At 37.6% G+C, this 22,201-nt stretch overlaps 1 protein-coding gene across 2 annotated transcripts in view; it reads left to right on the plus strand.

Annotated features, from left to right (window-relative positions):
* Positions 1-22,201, plus strand: part of FER (FER tyrosine kinase) — a 184,143-nt gene that overhangs the window by 93,135 nt on the left and 68,807 nt on the right. For both annotated transcript variants that reach the window (XM_026865513.1, XM_026865514.1), the window contains exons 13-15: positions 15,362-15,418; positions 18,434-18,549; positions 19,993-20,087. In XM_026865513.1, coding sequence (XP_026721314.1) covers positions 15,362-15,418; positions 18,434-18,549; positions 19,993-20,087 — 268 coding nt within the window. The remainder of the gene's footprint in view (positions 1-15,361; positions 15,419-18,433; positions 18,550-19,992; positions 20,088-22,201) is intronic.

Here is a 22,201-nt window from a genome sequence, read left to right on the forward strand (position 1 = left end):
TGCAGATTTTTGGTTTGGGTTCTTTTGTTGTTGTTGTTAATCAGGAATGTATAACTAAACATTTATTTTGAAATAATTTACTGTGTCTGTAACATCAAAATCAGCCAGATGCTTAAGCAGTGTGTCACTGTCATGTTTCTACTTGGGCAGAGAAAGAGTGTTAAACAGTTGTTTTTCCTGCTGTTAGAGCTGTTAAAATTGTTTCTTGTAGTAAATTAGTGCTTAGGTTGACGTTGTTAAAACTGAACTATTTTATATTAAATATTTACTAACTCCCTACATGGGTGTAGATTAGTTTGTGTGGAGCTTCATGTGATTGCAGCAACTCATGTGTCTGCTGTAGTAGGTGGCTCCTTTGGAATTAGTAGTGGTTTACATACATGTATCTTCATAGACTATCTCATCGGAAGAATAAGATAATGATAGTTACAGGGATTGCAAACTAAAAGTGCTGGATATAAATTGGTCCAGTAATTCCAGTATCCGTATCACAAACAGAATGTGTTATTCAGAGCAAGCATGTTTCCTCTTGGGAAGATGACCCTAACAAAAAGATCCTGCAGTGCTTTGGAGCCAGCACATATGTTCATATGGAATGGTAAATGTGGTTCATCGATTCCCATCAAAGCCCTTTCCAAGAAACTTTTATGGAAAGTGACGGCATCATAATAAACTTTTTTTTTTTTTTTTTTTTTTCCCCCTGTGGATTTCCTGGGTGGGAGAGAATAAGAGAATATATGTCTGTTCATTCTGTAAATGCAAACTTTAGTGTACTGACATTTTACAGGAATACCTGGCAAATATGTACCACTGCCCTTTAGCATATTTCTGTTTTCTTTAGATGTAAACTGTCTTCTCTATTCACTACATGGAAGGAAACCTCACGAATATGTAGTTTTCACTTTTGCGTGTGTGTGTGTGTGTGTGTGTGTCTATGTGTGCATGGCTTTGTGTAGAAGGGCAGTGGACTTGAGGCTTGTCTGTTTTAAACATCATGGAAAAATCTTACTATTGAGTTAGTTTTCATATACAGACCACTGGGAATAAACACATCTAAAGCTTACTAATAAAATAAACATTATGGTGATCATAACTTATTTAACAGTGTATGTGAAAATTGGAAGGTCTTTTCTCTATGTGTACTGTATATGTCTTTTTGCTTCCATAATGGGCAGCCTAAGTTTTAAGTGTGGAGAATAGAAGTAGGTCAAGTTGAAGCCGAGTGTTACAGTGAAGGAGTGTGTCCTGTTATTAACCACTTCAGATGTGGAACAATTTTGTGTAAATATGGAAAACATCATAAAAAGAATTGATTTTGTATTGACATGTAACTTTTTATTAATTTTTAATGGTCCATTTAGTTTTGGTCTACAAAATAATTAAACTTACCTGGTGAAGTCCATTGTCTTCTGACATTTAAGCTGTGGAGAAGCAAACTACACACAGAAGCATCTAGCACCAAGAAGTATAGGGGGTTTTTTGTATCTGGTGTGTACATCAGATGTATGTAATAGGGTCTGAATTCTCAAGAAAATTGATCTGTTTGACAGGTATTTAAATGTTGATTAAGGAGGAATTCAGGGGCTGGATTAGGTAGGAGTTCAGGATGCCTTATTTACATGGGAAATACTAAATATAATGTACGATTTAGGGTAGTGCATGGATCACATAATCAGTTCATAATGCAGTAACTCCTATTACTAGTTCTGTCCTTTCAGTCAGTTGAAATCCTAAAAGGGTTGCCAATGACTTACCTAGTGTATCCATTGTGATTACTGAGCTTAAGATCACCCCCAGAGGGAGATGATCAGTGGCACAGAGTCTAGTTGGAGGCTAGTGACTACTGATGTACCTCAGGGGTCAGTACTAGGTCTGATCCTTTTTAACATCTTCATTAATGAACTAGATGATGAGGCAGAGCATACCTTCAGCAAGTTTGCTAATGACACAAAACTGGGAGGAGGGGCTGATCCACCAGAGGGTCATGCTGCCATCCAGAGGGACCTGGACAGACTGGAGAAATGGGCTGACAGGAGCTCGTGCAGTTTAGCAAGAGGAAGTGCAGAGTCCAGCACCTGGGGAGGGACAACCCCAGGCATCGGTACATGCTGGGGCTGCCCAACTGGAAAACAACTTTTCAGAAAAGCACCTGGGTGTCCTGGTGGAACATGAGTCAGCAACATGGCCTTGTGGCAAAGAAGGCAGAATCCTGGCCTGCACAAAACTGCCAGCAAGTTGAGGGAGGTGATCCTTCCCCTCTGCTCAGCACTGGTGAGGCTACACCTGGAGTACTGTGTCCAGTGCTGGGCTCCCCAGTACAAGAAAGACTTGGACACACTGGAGAGAGTCCCGTAAGGGCTGTCAAGTTGATGAAGAGCCTGGAGCAGCTCTGACATGAGGACAGTCTGAGAGAGCTGGGACTGTTCAAGCTGAAGAAGAGAAGCATCAGGGAGATCTCATCAATGCATATAAACACCTGAAGGGAGGGTGCAAAGAGGATGGAGATCTTTTCATTGGTGCCCAGTGACAGGACCAGAGGCAGTGAGCACACACTGTGAGGCTGACTAACCACTGACACAGGTTTCCTAGTGAGATTATGGAGTCTTCCTCCTTAGAAGTATTTACAAACCATCTGAACAGGGTCCTGGGCAGTTGACTTTCTGTGGCCCTGCCTGAGCAGGGGGTTTGACCACATGACCTCAAGAGCTCCTTGCAGAACTCAACCATTCTGTGAATTTTTGAAGGCACATTGAAGGATTAGATCTCTGTGAGAGTGAGATGCTTGTGAAAGTTGAAACACTGCTTTCAATGGATTTCTTTTCTACAAATGAACAAATTGAAAAGGGGTGATTCTTTCTAAGTTGACTGTTTTACAGAACGGCCAGCGGAAAAACTTGTACACAATACTTTTCAAGGCACTAAAGCAAGGTAAAGAACTTAAATGGTAAACACAGATGGTTTTCCTTTACCTCACCATGTTCATGTTTTACATTAAAAAGTATGAATAATAAATTTGTTTGCTTATTTGTAGGCAAATTTGTTCAAAAGAAGTTGTGACACATTGAGGAGGACACTGCATAACTAATTCTTAGATTTCTGAGTTTTAGAAAAAGATGCAGAAGATACAGTAGAGTGCAACAGAGTAGAATGCCATAGACCATATAGGAAAATTTTGTCAAGCCAATGTAATTAATATGAGAAAAAAAAAATTACTGAATATGGGATTCAGAAGAGTACATGTGTATTAATAGAAGCTGCTAATATCGGGCTGTTCAGAAATTAATTGCTGATTTCAACCTGTATGTTTGAAGTGGCATATCTTGGCTCAGAATAAAATTTATTAATCAAAATAAAAACCATTAGAATTAACACATTTTTGCCAACGGGAAAAAAAAACAAACATAATTATTCTGGTTGCATAAAATTCTGGACTTCTGGGGCAATGAAATCATCGAAGGCAGTGTTGACCTCCCCTTCATTTCTGAAGCGTCTTCCGCACAGGAAGCTGTCAAGATGCTTGAAGAAGTGCTAGTCAGTGGGCGAGAGGTCTGGTGAGTATGGTGGATGAGGCAGAGTTTTGTAGCCCAGCTTGCTCAACGGTTGCAGCATCAAAAGTGCAATGTGTGGCCGTGCATTATCATGGAGAAGGATTGGACCCTTTCTGTTGACCAGTGCTGGGCGCAGCTGTTGAAGTTCCTGGTGCATTTCATTGATTTGCTGGGTGTGCTTCTCCACCATGATCATTTAACCCATATTCAGGAAGCTGTGATGGATTAAACCAGCAGCAGACCACCCGACAGTCAGCATGACCTTCTTTTGGTGCAGATTTGGCTTTGGGAAGTGCTGCGGAGCTTCATCGCAGTCCAACCACTGAGCCGATCGTTGCCAGTTATTGTAGAGCATCCACTTCTCATTGCATGTCACAGTACGGTCAAGAAATGGATCATTCTGGTTGTGAAAAAGAAGCGCCGATGACACTTCAAAATGGCAATTTCTGTGATTCCCATTCAATTCGTGTAGCACCCATTCATCGACCTTCTTCAACTTTCCAATCTTCTTTGGATGCTCAGAAACAGTTGATATGCTTACCCTGAGTTCTTCTGCAAGTTCTCGAACTGTTGTGCATGTATCTGCTTCCACCAGAGCCTTCAATTCATCATCGTCAATAGCAGAAGGATGTCCGTGACCTTCTTGATCTTGAAGGTCGAAATCGCCACGTCGAAGTTTTTGGAACCAAAGTCACACTGTCTATTTGTTAACACTTCCCTGGCCATATACCTCATTGATGTTTCGAGCAACTTGCACTACATTGCATCCAAGTTTGAACTCGTGGAATTAGATCTGTTGAAATTGCTGTTTTGACATCTGAACTTCAAACCTCCAAAATTTATCAGAAAAGCAGTTTATATTATAATTTAATTATACAGTGTAGAAGTTCATAACATGAGCTTTTCAAAAATATATAACAGTATGCCAGTGGAGAAGGTACTATTCCTCAAACATATACAATGAAAATCACATTACAAAATGGAAATTAATTTCCGAACAGCCTATATTTAGCAGAGCCACTTGGTGTGTCTCTACCACTTTCCTTTGTGTGTCCTTCATTGTCTGGCTTTTTTACTGTTTCCAGAGATTTCCCAGTGCTATTACTTCTCTGAATAATGAGTTAGTGGTATGTGAGAAGCTAGCAATATCTTGTTAAAGAGCAGCGTGTATCTGATGTAAAAAACTTCATGCAACATGATTCATTTAAACTGTTGGCATTTATGTAATATTGTATGATTTCTGATTCAAAGCCATCATCTATCTCACTTGAAGTGCAGACAGAGCTTACTGATTCTCACATTGAAAAAGAGCTCGTAAATTAAGGCTGCAATTTCATGTTATAGTTGAGTCAAGTGAACAGGTTGCTGGTGCCACAAAGGTGTGTATGTGTGGGAGGGGTGGGTGTTCTTGTTTCCTTTTCCTTTCTATATGGATTTGCCTTTTTCTGCTCTTTCCCAATCACAAGTTAAGCTAATACAGCAGTTTATTTGAAATTCTGTCAGGGTAATGCTCTTCTGTTTCAGTGGTTTTAACATGTTACCTGAAGATTATGAAAGCCAATGAAAGATGAGCAGATGTGGCTTGGAAGGGTTAGGATGAAGGATCTAGGCTTTTGTTTTGAGCAAAGTAGTAATTTGGTGGAAGCTCTAATGTGAAAATGCAACTCTTTGAAAGGTATTGCATACTAACCACTATAATGAAGAAATTATTTTGGAAGGACTATTGGATATAGAAAAGAACAGTCTTGTAGAGAGTATACCTTAGTGTGGATGTTGTCAAAAGAATGAGTTAAATGTTTTTTCTCCTGGTGAAAATAAACTATACAACTGGAAATAGCTGGATGTTTTGAAGTTAAGTCAGGACAGAACTAAGTATGTGATTAAGTATCTTACATAGTTCAAGGAGAATCTCTTGATCATTTTTATATACATCCGTAGTCCCCCAACCCCAGTTGTACATATCCATGCACTCGGGCGAAAGTAAAAATGCATGCGTAATGTGACAGTGATTTTGCATTCCTCTCTTTAAATCATACAGAATGTTTAAATTAAAAACTACATTATCACAGTTTTGTTAACCTTTGAGGATACAGAAGACTCACTGTTTTGGAGGGCATATCTGATAAAGGGCAGATAATTTCTCCGATTGCATATATTTGGTTAACAGGTGATTCAGAACAGATTTTATTTGGGAGCTGATTTTACTATATTAAGTAGAGAAGAACGCTGTGTTTTCTTAATGTTTGAAATATAGTGGTTTTGACATAAACTTGATTTTCCTTTTCCTGTGCTTAAGGATTTCACATTCTGTGTCTTGTTCCTTCTCAGTTTTGGGGTTTTTTTCTTCTTTATTTTTTGTTTTTTCCTGCATTTTTCCTGAAAGATCCTCAGCATCATTCTAGTCCTTTGATGAATAAGAGAATACAAATTTAGGGAAATAATGCACATCCTTCAAAGAAAAGTGAAGAAGACTGATTTTGCATGTTGACTGCTAAGTCATTTTGTCTACTGATCTTCAAGAAAGAATGCTCAAAGAAAAGCTGTGCAGTTATTCTGAGATCACTTCTGCAGTTTATATGCTGCATAGTAGTTTTTGCAAATCTTAATTCTACCCTCTTGGTTTATGGCCATTTAGAATTTGGTTTAGCAGAAAGTTTGAACTTTACAGTGTTTTTTTATGGAACAATAACAAGTCAGGTGAAATAGTACTTTTTCCAAGGAGGTGAACCTATCTGTCTTATTACTCTGTTTTACAGTTCAAATTGAATTTCATCAGTGTGGCTTAATACAGCACTGATATTAATGCAAAACAACGTCTATAACAATTTTTATAGCTCATGAATCTTTATTCTGAAATGGTTTTAAAGAAGTTGTCAGTGTGGTTTTTCAAAACCCCCTCTTGTAAATCTCACTTGTTCTTACGAAAAATCTTTTCCACTAGCTACCTATATTTCTGTGCTTAATCTGAAGGACATGAAACACATAGTTTATGATTCATGAAATTGATATGCACATTAGATCTACTGGAATAGGTGGTGTCAAAAATAGTACTTCTCTAAGAAGATAATTTCTCATTTCTACATTGATAGGCCATATCCACATGTACACAACTCTTACTCTTTTTTTTTTTTTCTCTGGTTCATGAAGTTAATGAGGTGTTGGTAACATTATTTGAATACCCATGTGATGAAAAATTATCTGCAATTATTATTTTCTTAGCCATTAAAAAGAATCTTACTCTAATTATCCTTAATACTGAAAATGAAAGATAGATTTTCCATTTTTGTTCTAGGAAAATTGCTCCTAGCTTCAGTATTCATACTACTGATATTTTCTATTTCATTAGGAAGGAGAGCAAATACTGCTTTCCAAACGCTTTTTCTGAATGCATGTTTTCTGCTTAGAGCATGCAGAAACAGGCACAATGGATGTTTATGCACCATACTTATGAGATGCTGACAATATCTCTCTATTTTGTTTTGGTTTAGAGGAAGGCTAATAAAGAAGTCAGTGGGGTGGGGGAAAGGTGACAGATACTTGGGTTTTTGGTAAATTCTCCAGGCTGTGTTCAGATAGATTCTTACACTGGAAAGTCTTATGTTTTCAGTTCTCTTAAAGCAGTATGTTTTGCTCTTGGTTGAGTCATTCTGATGTTCCCAAAATAAACTAAGTTTTCCAATTTCTCGAGGGGTTTTTTAGGCTTTTTGGCTTTCATTACATCTACTGCTAAGATGAAAAGCAGTGGCAAAATTTGCTATAGTTGCTGCCTTCATTAGTTTTATGATAATGTGGTCTGAACTAGCTAGAGTAAATAATGTGACAGAGAACATGAGATAATAACAGTGGTGATGACATAGAAGTCTTACTTATTCATACTGTGATGGAACCTGATCAGGATTTTCTCACTCTTCCTCTTTTGCAAATCTTACTTAGGAGTCTGAGTAAGAATCTTGGATTTTTTGATGGTGCTTTGAAACTGAATACAAGCACAGGTGTCATTTTCTTTTTATCCCTTTTTCTCTCTCCTGTTACAAATGGTGAGATTTTTAAAACCAAGTTTATTCATCTTTGATTCCTGTAATGTCTGTTTTTAAAATGTTTAGTATCTAATTGCCTTACTGTTAGTTGTTAATTTGAAAAAGTACTATTTTAGAGTTCTTCATGATTGAAATCATTACCTAAAATTACAGAAAAAGAATGCTAGGGAAGTTTGAACACTAAGTATTTGTTCTCGGTTACCTTTTCCGTTTTATGGAAAACTGTTATAATTTACTGCAACTAATTTGTAAGCCTTCATCCTGGCATAATAATTTTTGATTTCTTTGATGTGGTTTCTGCTAATGAAGGGAGATAGGCAGGAGGAAGACTGCACTTCAGGCTTAAGCTTAAATGTTTGGAAGAAACTTAGGATAATAGTGATAACATTTCAGTCTCATAGCTCAGAAGAAAATATTTCATCTTGTACAGTGACCATCTGCTGTTTGTACTGTGGCCTTAGTGGCCTTTCACACAGCTTCAGTACCCACATCTCCGCTGAAAAAAGGACCAATGCACAGTTGATTCCCTTCTGATTGCTCAAGACTTGAAATTTATCATGGTCCAAGGAACTGTGAAACTTAGTATCTTCTCATATCCAGAACACTTTAGTTTCAAATAAAAAGACACATTTCTGATTGTTTTTGAAGTATTCTTTTTCACAGTTGAAGATTTTATTTCTTTATTAATGGTTTGGGGTTTTTTTTGTGAGTTACAGTTAACCTTTGACATAACTCGTCTCTTTGTTGATCTTTGCTTGATCTTTGATCTTTGTTGATCTTTGTTGATCTCTTTGCTTATCTCCCAAGAGGCACTGAAGCACTATCTGAGCTGAGCCAAGTCAGTTACTGTGCTTGGTGAAGAAGTATGGCACTCATGTAATTCAGTTCCCCCTCCTGGTGTAAACCAGAGGACATAAATAAAGTAGAATGTGCTCAAGTTTCTGGATTTCTCAAGTAATTTCATTTGGAAATAAAGTATACCGTTAAGATAACAAACAATTGTGCTCAAATTCTGATTTCTCTAACTGGATTTGTCTAAAGTGCTTTTATACTCTGTCCAAGATAAACAACAGAAAAAACTGAACAAGTATGAGGTAAAGAGATTTATAGTAGTGTTACAAGAGGAGGGCTACATCGTAAGCGGGTTCCTTCTGGGAGGAATAGTAACGGCATTAATAATCTCAAGAGTTCTGTCCTCCTCTCAGATTAGTTTATGATTAGGTACAGAAATGTGGTGGATTTGCTCTATCTGATTTAGAAGCAACTCTACTGAAATGAAAATTTCAGTGACTTGGACTGATGAGCATTACAGTGTCTGTTTAACTATACATACAGTAAAGAATATTTTTTATTTCCCATTTTGCGGTCACATTTCTTTTGTAACTTGTAAGTATCTTTGCACGCTTGATTAATCTGTAGGGTAATAACATTTAACAACTGGAAAAATACTTGCATTCTATTTACAACCAGAATTAAGCACTTACAGAAGATCATGAAGTTTATGATCAGACAGAAAATATACCTTACTTTATTTCTAACTTTTGTTTATGATATGCTAATATTCATCCATTCCTTTGTGTGCTTATTTGATTTATTGAATTACTGGCACCTGTTCAAAAATATTGAATGATGACATATTCAAGTCAGTGCAATTTCAACAGAATTAGTAAAACATACTTGCTCTAGAAACAGTCTTGTCCTTGTTAGTGTATACCTTACAGTGCTGTTCATATTACAGTTTATTAAAGGTAATTACCTGAACCAGTGACACTTTGTTTTGAAATCGTATGTAAATCGTTTTCCAACACATTGCAAATTAGATTTTTTCTTTTTTAATGCCAGATTTATACACTGTTGTGGTGTAGATGGCAGCATCTCTTCTCTTAGACTCTTTCTCACTATATGTTGAAGAAACTGCTTTGGTGCAGTTTAGCAGGGGTTGTATCACTCCATAAGTGCCTTAAGACACTATATAAAACTGAAATGCCTATGAAGCTCCAGCCTCTTTCAACCAACTTGACTAGATCTGTGGGCCAGAGGGATCATCTGCAGCTTCAGAGTTGAATTAACAGGTGGACTTAGGGACCACAGTGGGAAGTGCTTCACTAACATCACAGAATGCAAAGCCCTGAGTTAGGTTTCCATCCTCTCTTCTCAGTGCATGAGTCGTCATGTACTTTAGGAGGAAATTAGAGTCTTAGGAGAAAATTACAGGCTTAGCTAGTGCTATGGCTTAGGCACTTCTCTCTGCATGGGCTTTACAGTGTTAAATGTGTTAAATACACAAGTTAAAAACCTAAACAAATGATAGGAAGTGGGATCAAAAAGAGTGCAATATGCCAAGTCTTGGATCATTTTATTTAGCTCTCTGCTTTTGAGGTCTGTGCAGGTAGTGAACAAACAGTTCTGAAGAGATCCCAGCTAGAAGCAGAAAGGATCGTTGAAGCAGCACTTGCTCCTTTTAAGTCTGCTGGCTCAGCCACTTAGCCACAGGAGTGACACATATGACAAGTCAGCTCAATTTAAGGTGTAGTTTGTATACCTACAAATTAAAGATTTCCATTCATACAAAGCTCTCAAGCAGCAAACTCTGAATTTATATACCACTGAAATCAATATTCACTTATTGTTATCGTGTGAAACTAATACTAGCAGGGCAGCATCATTTGCATGTGCTCATCCATAAATATTTCTTTTCTAAACCAAAACTAAGAACTTCAGTAACAAAGCCTATCAAACTTTGAATAATACTTTGATTGTGGAAAATCTGTCAGAACCATGATAATGTAATGAATGGGTTACGCTGGTATAATAAATGACTGAAAGTTTTCATAGAAAAGTACATAGTGATTAATGTACTGATACAGTGATAACAAATCCTTCAACAGATTATTTGTTTCCAGATTACAGTGCTATTTTCTTTAATTAGTCCTCTAAAGGATTATGCATCAGATTTTTTTTCTTAATAAACAGGCCTTTGAAATGCCATGTTGTCAGTATTTTCAAGTTATTCACTAAAGTACTAAATCCTTGGAATTACATAGTAAAAAATCAATTAAATTTTAATTCTATAACTTCTGGGCTTTTACAGTACTTATTTCAATGTTAAAAACATCCAAGTTGTCATTTTTGTGGATTTTTTCTTTACAGCTTTCTTTGCAAATTGTTTTCTTAAACTTGAGTTTTACTGGTGAAGGAAAGTGTGCAGTTTGATGGCACTTCCCATCTGTCGATCTATCTGTAGCATAACAGCTTCCAAATGAAGCATTCAATCAGCAAAAAGTATCTAGAAACTTCAGTGAATAGAACATTTATGATTATATGGGGGTTTTTAGCAAAATCTAAAGGAGGAGATGAAGGAAGTATGCTACTTACGATGTCTGATCAATGAGGCAGTAGTTTTAATTAAGAATCTTTTCTATAGGAGAAAAATCAGTTTTCTATAGGAGAAAAATCAGTTATTGACAATTTCCTCAAAAGTCTTCCACTGCCACACCCAGGGAAGAAGAATGGCAAGGCATGGATCCCATCACACAGCATGGTGGTGTGGTACAGGAATTCATGTGATAGGGCTGACTGGAGTTGCGTTCCATGAAGAGACATTCTGAGAGTCTCTAGAATATGCACTGAGCACGGTTTATAGAAGCAATGGACTGTGATTTTGTGACATTATACATAACAGAAAAGCATAGAAATTGCAATAGCGATGATCCCCCCTCCTTTTTTTTTTTCCTCTCCTGAATTCATGTCAGTGAAAAAATGTGGAGGACAGTAATCAGTAGCTACCTTTCCAGCAAGGTGCACTGTGCAGCCCAATTGTTCTGTACTCTTTTTGTTCTTTCAGTTACCCAGGACATCTCTCTATTACCTGCTCAGTTCTTTTCCTTACAAAGCCAGGGAGACATGTCAGTACAAGCCTCCAGCTTTGTTAGGAGTTAACACAGACTACTTATTTTGTAGGTCATAGGAAATAGCACTGATTGACACTGCTGCCTTCGGGGAACATTGTGTTAAAGATTTAAACCCCATCTGAAGGGGAAGAAGAATATTTACAGTTTGTATATATATGTATATATATTTCACCTTCTTTTAAGATGATGTCAAGCTTTATATTACAAAAAGGTCAGTCATAGAATGGTTTGGGTTGGAAGAAACCTTAAAGATCATCTAGTTCCAACCTCTCTGCCTCAGGCAGCAGCACCCTCCACTAGCCCAGGTTGCTCAAAGCCCCGTCCAACCTGGCCTTGAACGCTTCCTGGGAAGGGGGCATCCGCAGCTTCACTGGGCAACGTTCTAGTGCCTTACCACCCTCACAGTAAAGAATTTCTTCCTTATATCTAATCTAAATCTACCCTCCCTCAGTTTAAAATCATTACTCCTCCCTACACTCTTTGATAAAGAGTCCCTCCCCATCTTTCCTGTAGTCTCCCTTTAAGTACTGGAAGGCCACTATAAGGAAGCTTTGTACTCAGGTTGTACTCATTGTTCTGTACCAGTGACCTAGAATTTAGCCGTTGCAGGGGATATATAGATAGATACGATTTTTAAAATGGCTTTCTTACCCAAGTAGTCAAAATTTTCCTTTTTGGTTATCTGTCTCACTAATAACAAATAGTAATTGTATACTCTAAATTTTCCTTTAAATTTGAAAATCTATTAAAAGCATTGATGACTGTTGCAATACCTTCTGTTAGCTCTTCAGTCTTTGGCAGAATTTTTTTTAATGTAATACCTGGTTCTTGGCAGATAACGTGGCTTGACCTTGCATAGTACAGGCAGGTTGCTCCTATAACTAGAGAGCATAGTCCAACGCAACATCCTTGTTGCTGAATTGGAGAGAGATGGGTTTGATGGATGGTGGATAAGGACTAGGCTGGATAACTGCATCGAAAGAGTAATGGTCAAGAGGTCAATGTCCAAATTGAGATCAGTAACAAGTGGTGTCCCTCAGGTGTCCATATTGGGAATGGTAGTGTTCAATATAATTATTAATAATGTAGATAGTGGGATTGAGTGCATGCTCAGCAAGTTTGCAGATGACACCAAGCTGAGGTAGTGCATTTAATACACTAGAAGGAAGGGATGCCATCTAGAGGGACCTTGAGAAACTTAAGGAGAAGTCCCATGTAAACCTCATGAAGGTCAACAAAGCCAAGTCAAGGTCCTGCACCTGCATTGTGGGAATGCAGAGTATCAAAGACAGACTGGGGGATGAATGTATTGAGAGCAGCCCTATGGAGAAGACTTGGGGATCCTGGTGTTTGAAAAATTGAACGTGAGCCAGCAACGTGTGTGTGCAGCCCAGAAAGCCAGCTGTATCCCAGGCTACATCAAGAGAAGTGGAGCTAGCAGGGTAAGGGAAGTGATTCTGCCCCTCTACTCTGCTTTTGTGAGACCCCACCTGGAGTACTGTCTTCACCTCTGGGGTCCCCAGTACAAGAAAGTCATGGACCTGTTAAAACAGGTCCAGAAGAAGGCTACGAAATTGATCGGAGAGGTGGAACACCTCTGCTATGAAGAAAGGGTGAGAGAGCTGGGGTTGTTCAGCCTGGAGAAGAGAAGGCTCTGAGGAGATCTTATTGCAGCTTTTCAGTATTTAAAGAGTAATTACGAGAAAGATGGAGAGAGACTTTTTGCCAGGCCTGTAGTGACAGAACAAGGGAAAATTATTTTAAACTGAATTAGTGTAGGTTTAGATTGAATACAAGAAAAAAATCTTTTACAATGAGGGTGGTGAGACCCTGGAGCAGTTTGCCCAAAGAAGTTGTGAATGCCCCATCTTTGGAAGTGTTTAAGGTCAAGTTAGTTGGGGCTTTGAGCAAACTAATCTATTTGGAGATGTCCCTGCTTGTTGCAGGAGGGTTGGAATAGATGATCTTTAAAGGTCCCTTCTAACCCTAACCATTCTGGATTCTATGGTCTATTTACAAACAGATGGTGTTTCCCTGTCTTTGAGTCCCAGGCTCGTTTAGGTTGAAACCGTATTCTTGAGATTCTTAGCCTAACCCCCCTACTTAGGCAGGTTCAGCTAATGTGTGTTTCTCAGGACTGTGTCCAGTTGCGTTTTGAATGTCTTCACAGATGAAGACTCTGAAATCTTTCTGGGGAACCTGTTCTGGCATTTAACACTAAAAATCTGTTTCGTCAAGTTCAAAACAAATTTCCTGTTTTCTGATTTGTGCCCATTGCCTCTTGTCCTGTCGCTGAGCGCCACTGAGAAGAGTCTGGTTCCTTTTTATTTCCTGCCATCAGGTATTTATATACATTAGAAAGATCCATTTTTTTTACCAGGAGGTGCTGTTAAGATCCCAATAAGAAAGACTCTTAAGGTATCATTTAAAATAGTATGTATTAGAGCTTACACTGTAAAGTGAGAATGGTGTAGACAATCTTGCATCTGTTTAGACAGTGGGAGCCTCAAGTGGTGTAGCATTGAATGGGTCACTGGTCTAATAGACCGTGCTAGGAAGTCTCTGCCTGTAGTAGATTTTTATTTTGGTCATTTTAGCTGTAACAGGATTTTCTTAGAAGGAAACAACTCTGTTCATTATATCTGCTGGCAAACAGAAAGGATGTCCACATAAGAACTTTTTGGAGCACTTATAGATAGAAAAAGGCAAGTCCGCACAGGTGGCATAATTGCTGGTACCGAGTTGGAGCTGTCTGTGGCCTCTATTGCAATGTGGTGACTGTTCATCCTGTGGTCAGGGATGTTGTGCAGCATAACACAGGCTTGGGCTCACTCCAGTTAGCTGTTGTGTGGATCACTAGCACTTTGATGTACGACAGTCTTTCCATCAGGATCACTGCAGGTCCCTCATAGTCCTGAAAACGGTAATCTGATATATTAGGTGTACTTCAAAGCCAGCATGTTTGGCTTGGTTTTCTGTGAGCTTTAATGAGAAATTATTTAATGACTTGGCATATGGTTGTTTCAATATTTGCTTTTCTCATTAGTAATAAAGAATGCTTAGGACCTTGCCACTTGCATGAGGAGCAGTAATAGTGTTTTGTTTGCAATGATGTGCTAACAGAGAAATAAAATGGAAAAATAGTAAATATGGGTTAGACTTAAAATACCCTACTCTAGCATTTTAGCTCAGTATTTATTAAATATGTCTGTGTAGCAATATGTTTATAATTGGTTTTTATATGTCTTTAGGCTGTTGCAGAGCATTTGCAGGGCTGATCATGAACAGAGACTTTTAACTGCCATTTGTTATGTTGTCTTCTCAAATAGTTACCTGTGATACTTCAAACTACCACAGGAGGTCTAAGACATGCAAATACGTTTCTTGTTAATAGTAAATAAGTAGAAAAGTCAGTTCTTTTTCATGTACACTGAGGAGAAAAATGTTCTTTTTGATCTACTAGTATGTTATTTTGTTTACTAAAATGAAATTCTTGTATCTGATTTTGACTCTGGTAATTGTTAAAAACAGGTGCTAGATATCATTTCCAGAGCTTGTGTGAAAATTTGCACAGTGCTCTATCAACATACATACTGTTATGTTGTAAGCTTACTTTTCTGATAGAAATTTTATATATGGCATATGTCAATATTTTATTGTATACCAAGTTTTCTAAACTCTGTTTTATAACTTCATGTCATTTTATAACTTCAGGTCATAGATTTAAAACTTAACGTCATGCTTTTGTTTGAGCAGGCTGAATATAATGCTTCATTAGCTCAATTTCTACTGAAATATATCTTATAGAAACTGTATCCTACATATTTGCACAGACTGAAAACCTTCTTTCTTTTTCTTCCCATAGGATAAGAAATGGGTTCTCAATCACGAAGATGTCACATTGGGAGAATTACTGGGCAAAGTAAGTAATCAAGTGAGCTAAATAACATTTAAACAAGCATGTATTAATCATTAAGCCTATACATTTCCTGTTTGCCTTTTACATTACTGTGGTATTCTTATATCAATTCTTTTACTTTAATAAACAAGACAGCATTGTGCTTTAAATAAATGTAAATCACGTTTACTGGTAAATTAGATAATATTTGTGCTGAAAGTGTTAAACTAGCATATGTGTTTTTTCTATTTTGGAAGGCTTTTAAGCTAATGATTTCTGCAAAGCAAGATGTAGCTGTTTTACTTTGTGTGTCTTACAAAATGTTACAAAATATAAATAAAGCCATATAAATAGATTTATGCTCATGTACTGATAAAATTTATGTATTTATATAAAATTTGATAAAAATTACTAAATATATGTTAAAACAAATGTTTGTTGCTTTTGTATGATTTATTGAGTGTTAGGTAATTTCACAATCAAGCATGTATGAAATTAATTATTGTATAATGTAGTACATATCAAAAATTCTGCTTAGGAGCTAGAAGTCTTTAAAATGAGGTATGCCCTGTGCCTCACTTACATTTTTAGTACCTTTGCACCTACAAAGACATTTGCAAGTGCTACTCTGGACATGACGTTCCAAAAGATTTCCCAAAACCTGAAAAACAGGCTTTAATAAAGGAAGAGACAAATGGAAGTAATAATTGCCTTCTTACCATGATACACAGTAAAAGAATTGATAAACATTTAAAGAAATGGGGGAATTAGAAAATTCTGTTACCCAGGATAAAATCTCTTTAGCAGTGTAAGTTGAAAAAAACATTGTCTAACAGTATCTCCATAAAATTCAGGTACTGTTACAGCTTCACATTCTTAAACAGAATGGTATCAATGGAGAAAAATAAAGATATTTCTGGCGTTAAAAAAGCTTTGTCTTGCTAAAAAGTAAATATGAATTAGTCTTGATGAGTAAACACAAAGCAATCCGAAAATGTATTAATTTAGTAAACTGATTTTACATGTACATTGCATGTTTTTGGCACAAAGCACTCAGTACTTAAAAGTGATCATAGAAGGGTATGTTCTTTAAAAAGTACAGAACAGGATAAAATCTTTTTTTCAAACACAGTATAAATCTGTTATGTATCCATTTCTAAAAAGAAATAGTCAAACTGGAAAAGATAAGAATGACAGGATCATCAGCATCTGTATGACAAAATGTTAAATGAAGTACAGCCGTTCACCATGGAAGTGAGAAATCTGATGGTCTATAAATTCTTGAGTGTCCTGGAAGAGATGAGGGGGGAAATCATACAAACTTAATGCATAAGAGGATGCAAGCTTTAGAAGAGATGAAGATTTTCTTTCACCTCAGGAGAGAATGGTCTGTTTATTTACTCAGTATTAATTCTGTAATACCCTACAAAATGAAAGTTACATGAAAGGAACATGTTATATTAAAAAAAAAAAATCATATATATGATAATAATTAAATATTTTAAATAAAGAAAAAAGGCATTTTTAATACTTCAGTAGTCCTTAAGGTGTGTTCAGCTTTCACTGTAAATAAGTCTGATGAGAAGGCTAGAGGAAAAGTGTGTTGGGAGTGACTCAGCTTAGTTGCCTTTGGGTGTCTCTTGCCATTTTAGATATAAGAGGTAGTGTCTTGGCCTCTAGAATTGCTATTTTAGAAGGACAGATTGCTGTCATAGATCCTTTGCCTTACTTGCCAGCTATATCTTCCTTACCCTAAGATATGTAAATAATACTGGAAACCTGCATTTAGGCCTAAATTTCTTCCCCTGGTTATAGCAGCACATTACTGTTTTCCATCTGTGAGTTTCTTTTTTCTCTTTTCAATCTTTTTACGTTGGCAGTATGATATTCAAATGCATATGATACAATGAAATCTTCATCACTCAGGAAAGAAAGAAAAACATTTCCAGCAGAGTTTTGCTGGTTTTTGAAGTCATATGCAGCCCCAGATACCAGGAGGCAGAAGTGGAATTTATGTGGAGATTTATCAGACATAGATTTAAAATTGAGTTTGATTTATTTTTTGCGAAATATAAAATTTAACTAAAAGTATTAGAACTTCAGTTGTTTTTTTGTTTGTTTGTTTGTTTTTCTCTTAGGTTTTTTCATTGATACCAGTGTTTATTTGTATATCCCACAATTTCCTTCTTCCTTCAATTTGTGTCCAAATTATGTTTTCTTTTGTTTTTATTTAGGTAAAATATCTGATGGAGATTGTTGTATGATCTTTATTGTTTCAGGTTTTTTCTGTGAAAGCTAAAATAAACAACTTACCTTCGAGGTATGTTGTTGAAGACTTAAAAAATCTGATTATAAAAGGAGCTACCTTCTAAAGTCTTGTCCAAATGTGACACCTTACATAATTGTCTTTATAGAGCAGTGCTGAGCTTAGCTTTTAAAAACACTGTCCATCACATAACTTTTCCGGTGCAGAGACTAAAGTACATTTTTTCCCAGTGGTTTTAATTTATGAACAAAATTAATATTTAGTGACTTTATTTTTCCTATTTTACACTTTTTCTTTCTTGTATATGTGAGAACATTTGTGTTATTTTGATTTTTTTTGTCTGAGTTTCACAGGTCATCTTTTGGTGTTTTACAGACTGAAAGTTTAAAACTAGCGATAAAATACAATAGCATGAAAATGTAAGAGTGCAGGAGTAAGAATAAGAAAAAAATGTACTACTATCCATATCTGTTGACTTTAGAAATTTCTAAGATGTTTTATGTGGAAGTTGTAATTACACAATTAATGTATTTTTTTGTCTCTTTCCAGCAAGGTCAAAGTAGAACTCATATGCTGTGTCCATATAATAGATGTACTGTGTTTGTAGAACTACATTGTTAGGGGCAGGTACTGGAAGAACACCTTGTTTGACTTCATAAACACATTTCAAAGTTCCATACCAGTTACGTTAGTTGTCTACATTAATTTTCTGGAGACTTGTGAAGATTTTGTTTTCTTAGGATGATTTTTTTTTTTTTTTGTCCTGATTTCAGGGTAATTTTGGTGAGGTGTATAAGGGAACATTAAAGGATAAAACTCCTGTTGCTGTAAAAACTTGTAAAGAAGATCTTCCTCAGGAATTGAAAATAAAATTTCTGTCAGAAGCCAGGTAGGTTATCTAAATTTGATTGAAATATACACTTGTGTTGGGTTTTTTTTTTAAACCTTTATTACTAGATGGATTTACAAAATCCGACCTTCAGAAAAACTCAGAGAAACAGTAGTCAAACTTCTTCCTTCTTTTCTCTCCTTCACATTCCACAGCTACTGCCCCAGTAACTAAACAGAGCCATTTTTAACATGTGAATGCAGTAGCATCTGTACTTGCTGAAACTACAACTTAGGCAAAGCAATATGGCTATGCCTATAATTGTTTTAAGTGCTTCCATTTAGAACTTCTTCTGAGATGTTCCCTGAAGATTAGGATAAGAAGACTGGAAGATGCTGTTAATTTCAATGTGATTATATGTGTCATAAGTCCTACCTTACATGCATGACTAATATCAAATGTGGCTAGGTTACCCCATTTAGGAATTTTCTCTTTGTAAGATGAGTTCACTCCAGTAGAGATATTCTGTGCTGTGTCAGGAAGCATGTGACTGCATACTTATTTTTCAAGTAACAGCCATGGCACAATATGCTAAGTATTCTGAATATAGGCTAATGTAGATAGGTAGGTTCTGAGACGTCAGAGTAGAGGGGTGTATTGAGACAATTTCACAATTGTTTAAATTAACTTTCTCCCTCTTTCTATGAAGCTTCATAGTTTTACTTTTTACTCCCAAACTAGTATGATTAATATGGAAAAGTAAAAGATTCTATCTACATTTAGAGAATGAAGATCAGCCACTATATATATTGAATAATTTTAAACAGCTCATAACTTCTATTCCTGGTCCTCAAACAAAAGGAATAAAGAGGAGGTGCTTTAAGTCAGCAAAGAAGAAACATTTAAGTTACAAGGTCTCTGTAGAATTCTTCCTTGACCTTTATTTCACTTACAAATCATAGCATGATTGTTTTAGCCTGTAAATGTTCTTATTAAAGTCATTTGTGTAAAAACATGTAATTTTTTTTTCTAATTTCCAAAATTAAAATTGCTGTCCTTATATTTTTCTAAAACTTTTGGTATTAATTAATATCTTGAAGTAAAATTGAAATGAGTGTGCTTTTGACAAGTGCAGCAGGGTGTGCATGTTTTCTTGATGTAGCTCTGCTTCTGGTCCACCACTGAAATGATACTTAATTGCAAGAGCTCTTGAGAAGCTGCAAACCTATAAGGCCATTTTTCAGTTATATAGACAAATGTTATGTAGACAAATGGTAAAATTGCAGAACGAGTAATATAGTGTTCTTGATTTATTACTGAATCATTATGCCCTCCATTTCAAACAGAATGACTGATCCATTATGTTGATTTTTTCCTTTATGATAACAGTAATGACATGTTTCATTAAAATAACATTAAGGGTTTAAGATATTTTCCTATAATATTTAATTAGTTTGTACAATAAAGTTTACTAATATAATGAAATTACTGTGTGTTTTGCAGAATACTCAAACAGTATGATCATCCTAATATTGTAAAACTTATAGGAGTTTGCACACAACGACAACCTATATATATTGTTATGGAACTTGTTCCAGGTAATTTTTTTCCTTTTTTTTCAGCATATTTTCATAGGTATTGTTGCCATAATGTAAATTGTATTGTTTTCTATTTATCTTAATCTGCATTCTTATGACCCATCTCAGAAGTCAGCTGTGTCATGAATCTTTGAAAATACTAGGTTCTACTAGCTTTGGAGTGGAGCGCAGTCCACAGATCTGAGTTTTTCTGTACCCATTTGAGACAACAGAATTTGTTGAAAGATAGCTCTGTCTACATTTTCTTCCTGATAAGATATTACATGGAACTTGCTTTAACAATACAGTTATACAGAGAATGTTGAGATGCTTGTATGTAAAGAAACTTCACGGCTGAGTAATGTTTCCCTTTTAATAACTCAGATTTGGATCATCTTTCACAGAATCACAGAATCATCTAGCTTGGAAAAAAACCTTGCAGATCATCTAGTCCAACCATTAACCTAACACTGACAGTTCCCAGCTACACAATATCCCGCAGCGCTAAGTCAGCCCGACTTTTAAACACTTCCAGGGATGGGGACTTTGCCCTGGGCAGCCCATTCCAATGCCCAACAACCCCTTCTTCAAAGAAATACTTCCTAATATCCAGTCTAAACCTTCCCTGGCACAATTTGAGGCCATTCCCTCTTGTCCTATCGCTTGTTACTTGGTTCAAGAGACTCATCCCCAGCTCTCTGCACCCTCCTTTCAGGGAGCTGTAGAGGGCGATGAGGTCTCCCCTCAGCCTCCTCTTCTCCACACTAAACACCCCCAGTTCCCTCAGCTGTTCCCCATACGACCTGTGCTCCAGACCCTGCACCAGCTTTGCTGCCCTTCTCTGGACACGCTCGAGTCATTCAGGGGCCCAAAACTGAACACAGGAATCGAGGTGCAGCCTCACCAGTGCCGAGTACAGGGGTCAGATCCCTTCCCTGTCCCTGCTGGCCACGCTATTGCTGACACAAGCCAGGATGCCATTGGCCTTCTTGACCACCTGGGCACACTGCTGGCTCCTGTTCAGCCGGCTGTCAATCAACCCCCCCAGGTCCCTCTCTGACTGGCAGCTCTCCAGCCACTCCTCCCCAAGCCTGTAGCGCTGCTGGGGGTTGCTGTGGCCCAAGGGCAGCCCCCGGCATTTGGCCTTATGGAAACTCCTGCAGTTGGCCTCAGCCCATGGCTCCAGCCTGTCCAGGTCTCTCTGCAGAGCCTCCCTACCCTCGAGCAGATCAACACTCCCACCCAACTCGGGGTCATCTGCAAACTGACTGAGGGTGCACTCGATCCCCTCGTCTAGATCTCTGTAAAGATGTTAAACAGGAGTGACCCCAAAACCAAGCCCTGGGGGACACCAGTTGTGACCAGCCGCCAGCTGGATTTAACTCCGTTCACCACAACTCTCTGGGCCCGGCCATCCAGACAGTTTTTTACCCAGCAAAGCGTGTGCCCATCCAAGCCATGAGCACCAGTTTTTCCAAGAGAATGCTGTGGGAAATGGTGTCAAAGGTCTTCCTAAATTCAAGGTAGACAACATCCACAGCCTTTCCCTCATCCAATAAGCAGGTCGCCCTGTCACAGAAGGAGATCAGGTTTGTCAAGCAGGACCTGCCTTTCATAAACCCATGCTGACTGGGCCTGAGCATCTGGTTGTCCCCCATGTGTTGTGTGATGGTACTGAGGATGAGCTGCTCCATCAGCTTTCCAGGCACCAAAGTCAAGCTGACAGACTTGTAATTTCCCAGATCATCCTTCTGACCCTTCTTACAGATGGGCATTTTCAGTCTGTCAGAACCTCCCCAGTCAGCCAGGACTGCTGGTAAATGATGGAAAGCGGCTTGGCGAGCACCCCAGCCAGCTCCTTCAACACCCTCGGTTGCATCCCCTCTGGTCCCATAGACGTGTGTGTCTGTGTGATGCAGCAGGTCACTAACTGGATTGTGGGGTGGTCGTTCTCCCAGTCTCTGTCTTCTGGCTGAGGAGGCTGGATTGCCACAGTACAACTAGTCTTGATATTAAAGACTGAGGCACAGAAGGCATTAAGCACCTCAGCCTTTACCTCATCGCTCATTGCCATTTTTCCTCCTGTGTCTAGCAGGGGATGGAGGCTCTCTCTGGTTTTGCTGTTCACATACTTA

This window comes from Athene cunicularia, assembly GCF_003259725.1.
Source record: "Athene cunicularia isolate RWA chromosome Z unlocalized genomic scaffold, athCun1 chrZ_part1, whole genome shotgun sequence".
Taxonomy (NCBI): Eukaryota; Metazoa; Chordata; class Aves; order Strigiformes; family Strigidae; genus Athene; species Athene cunicularia.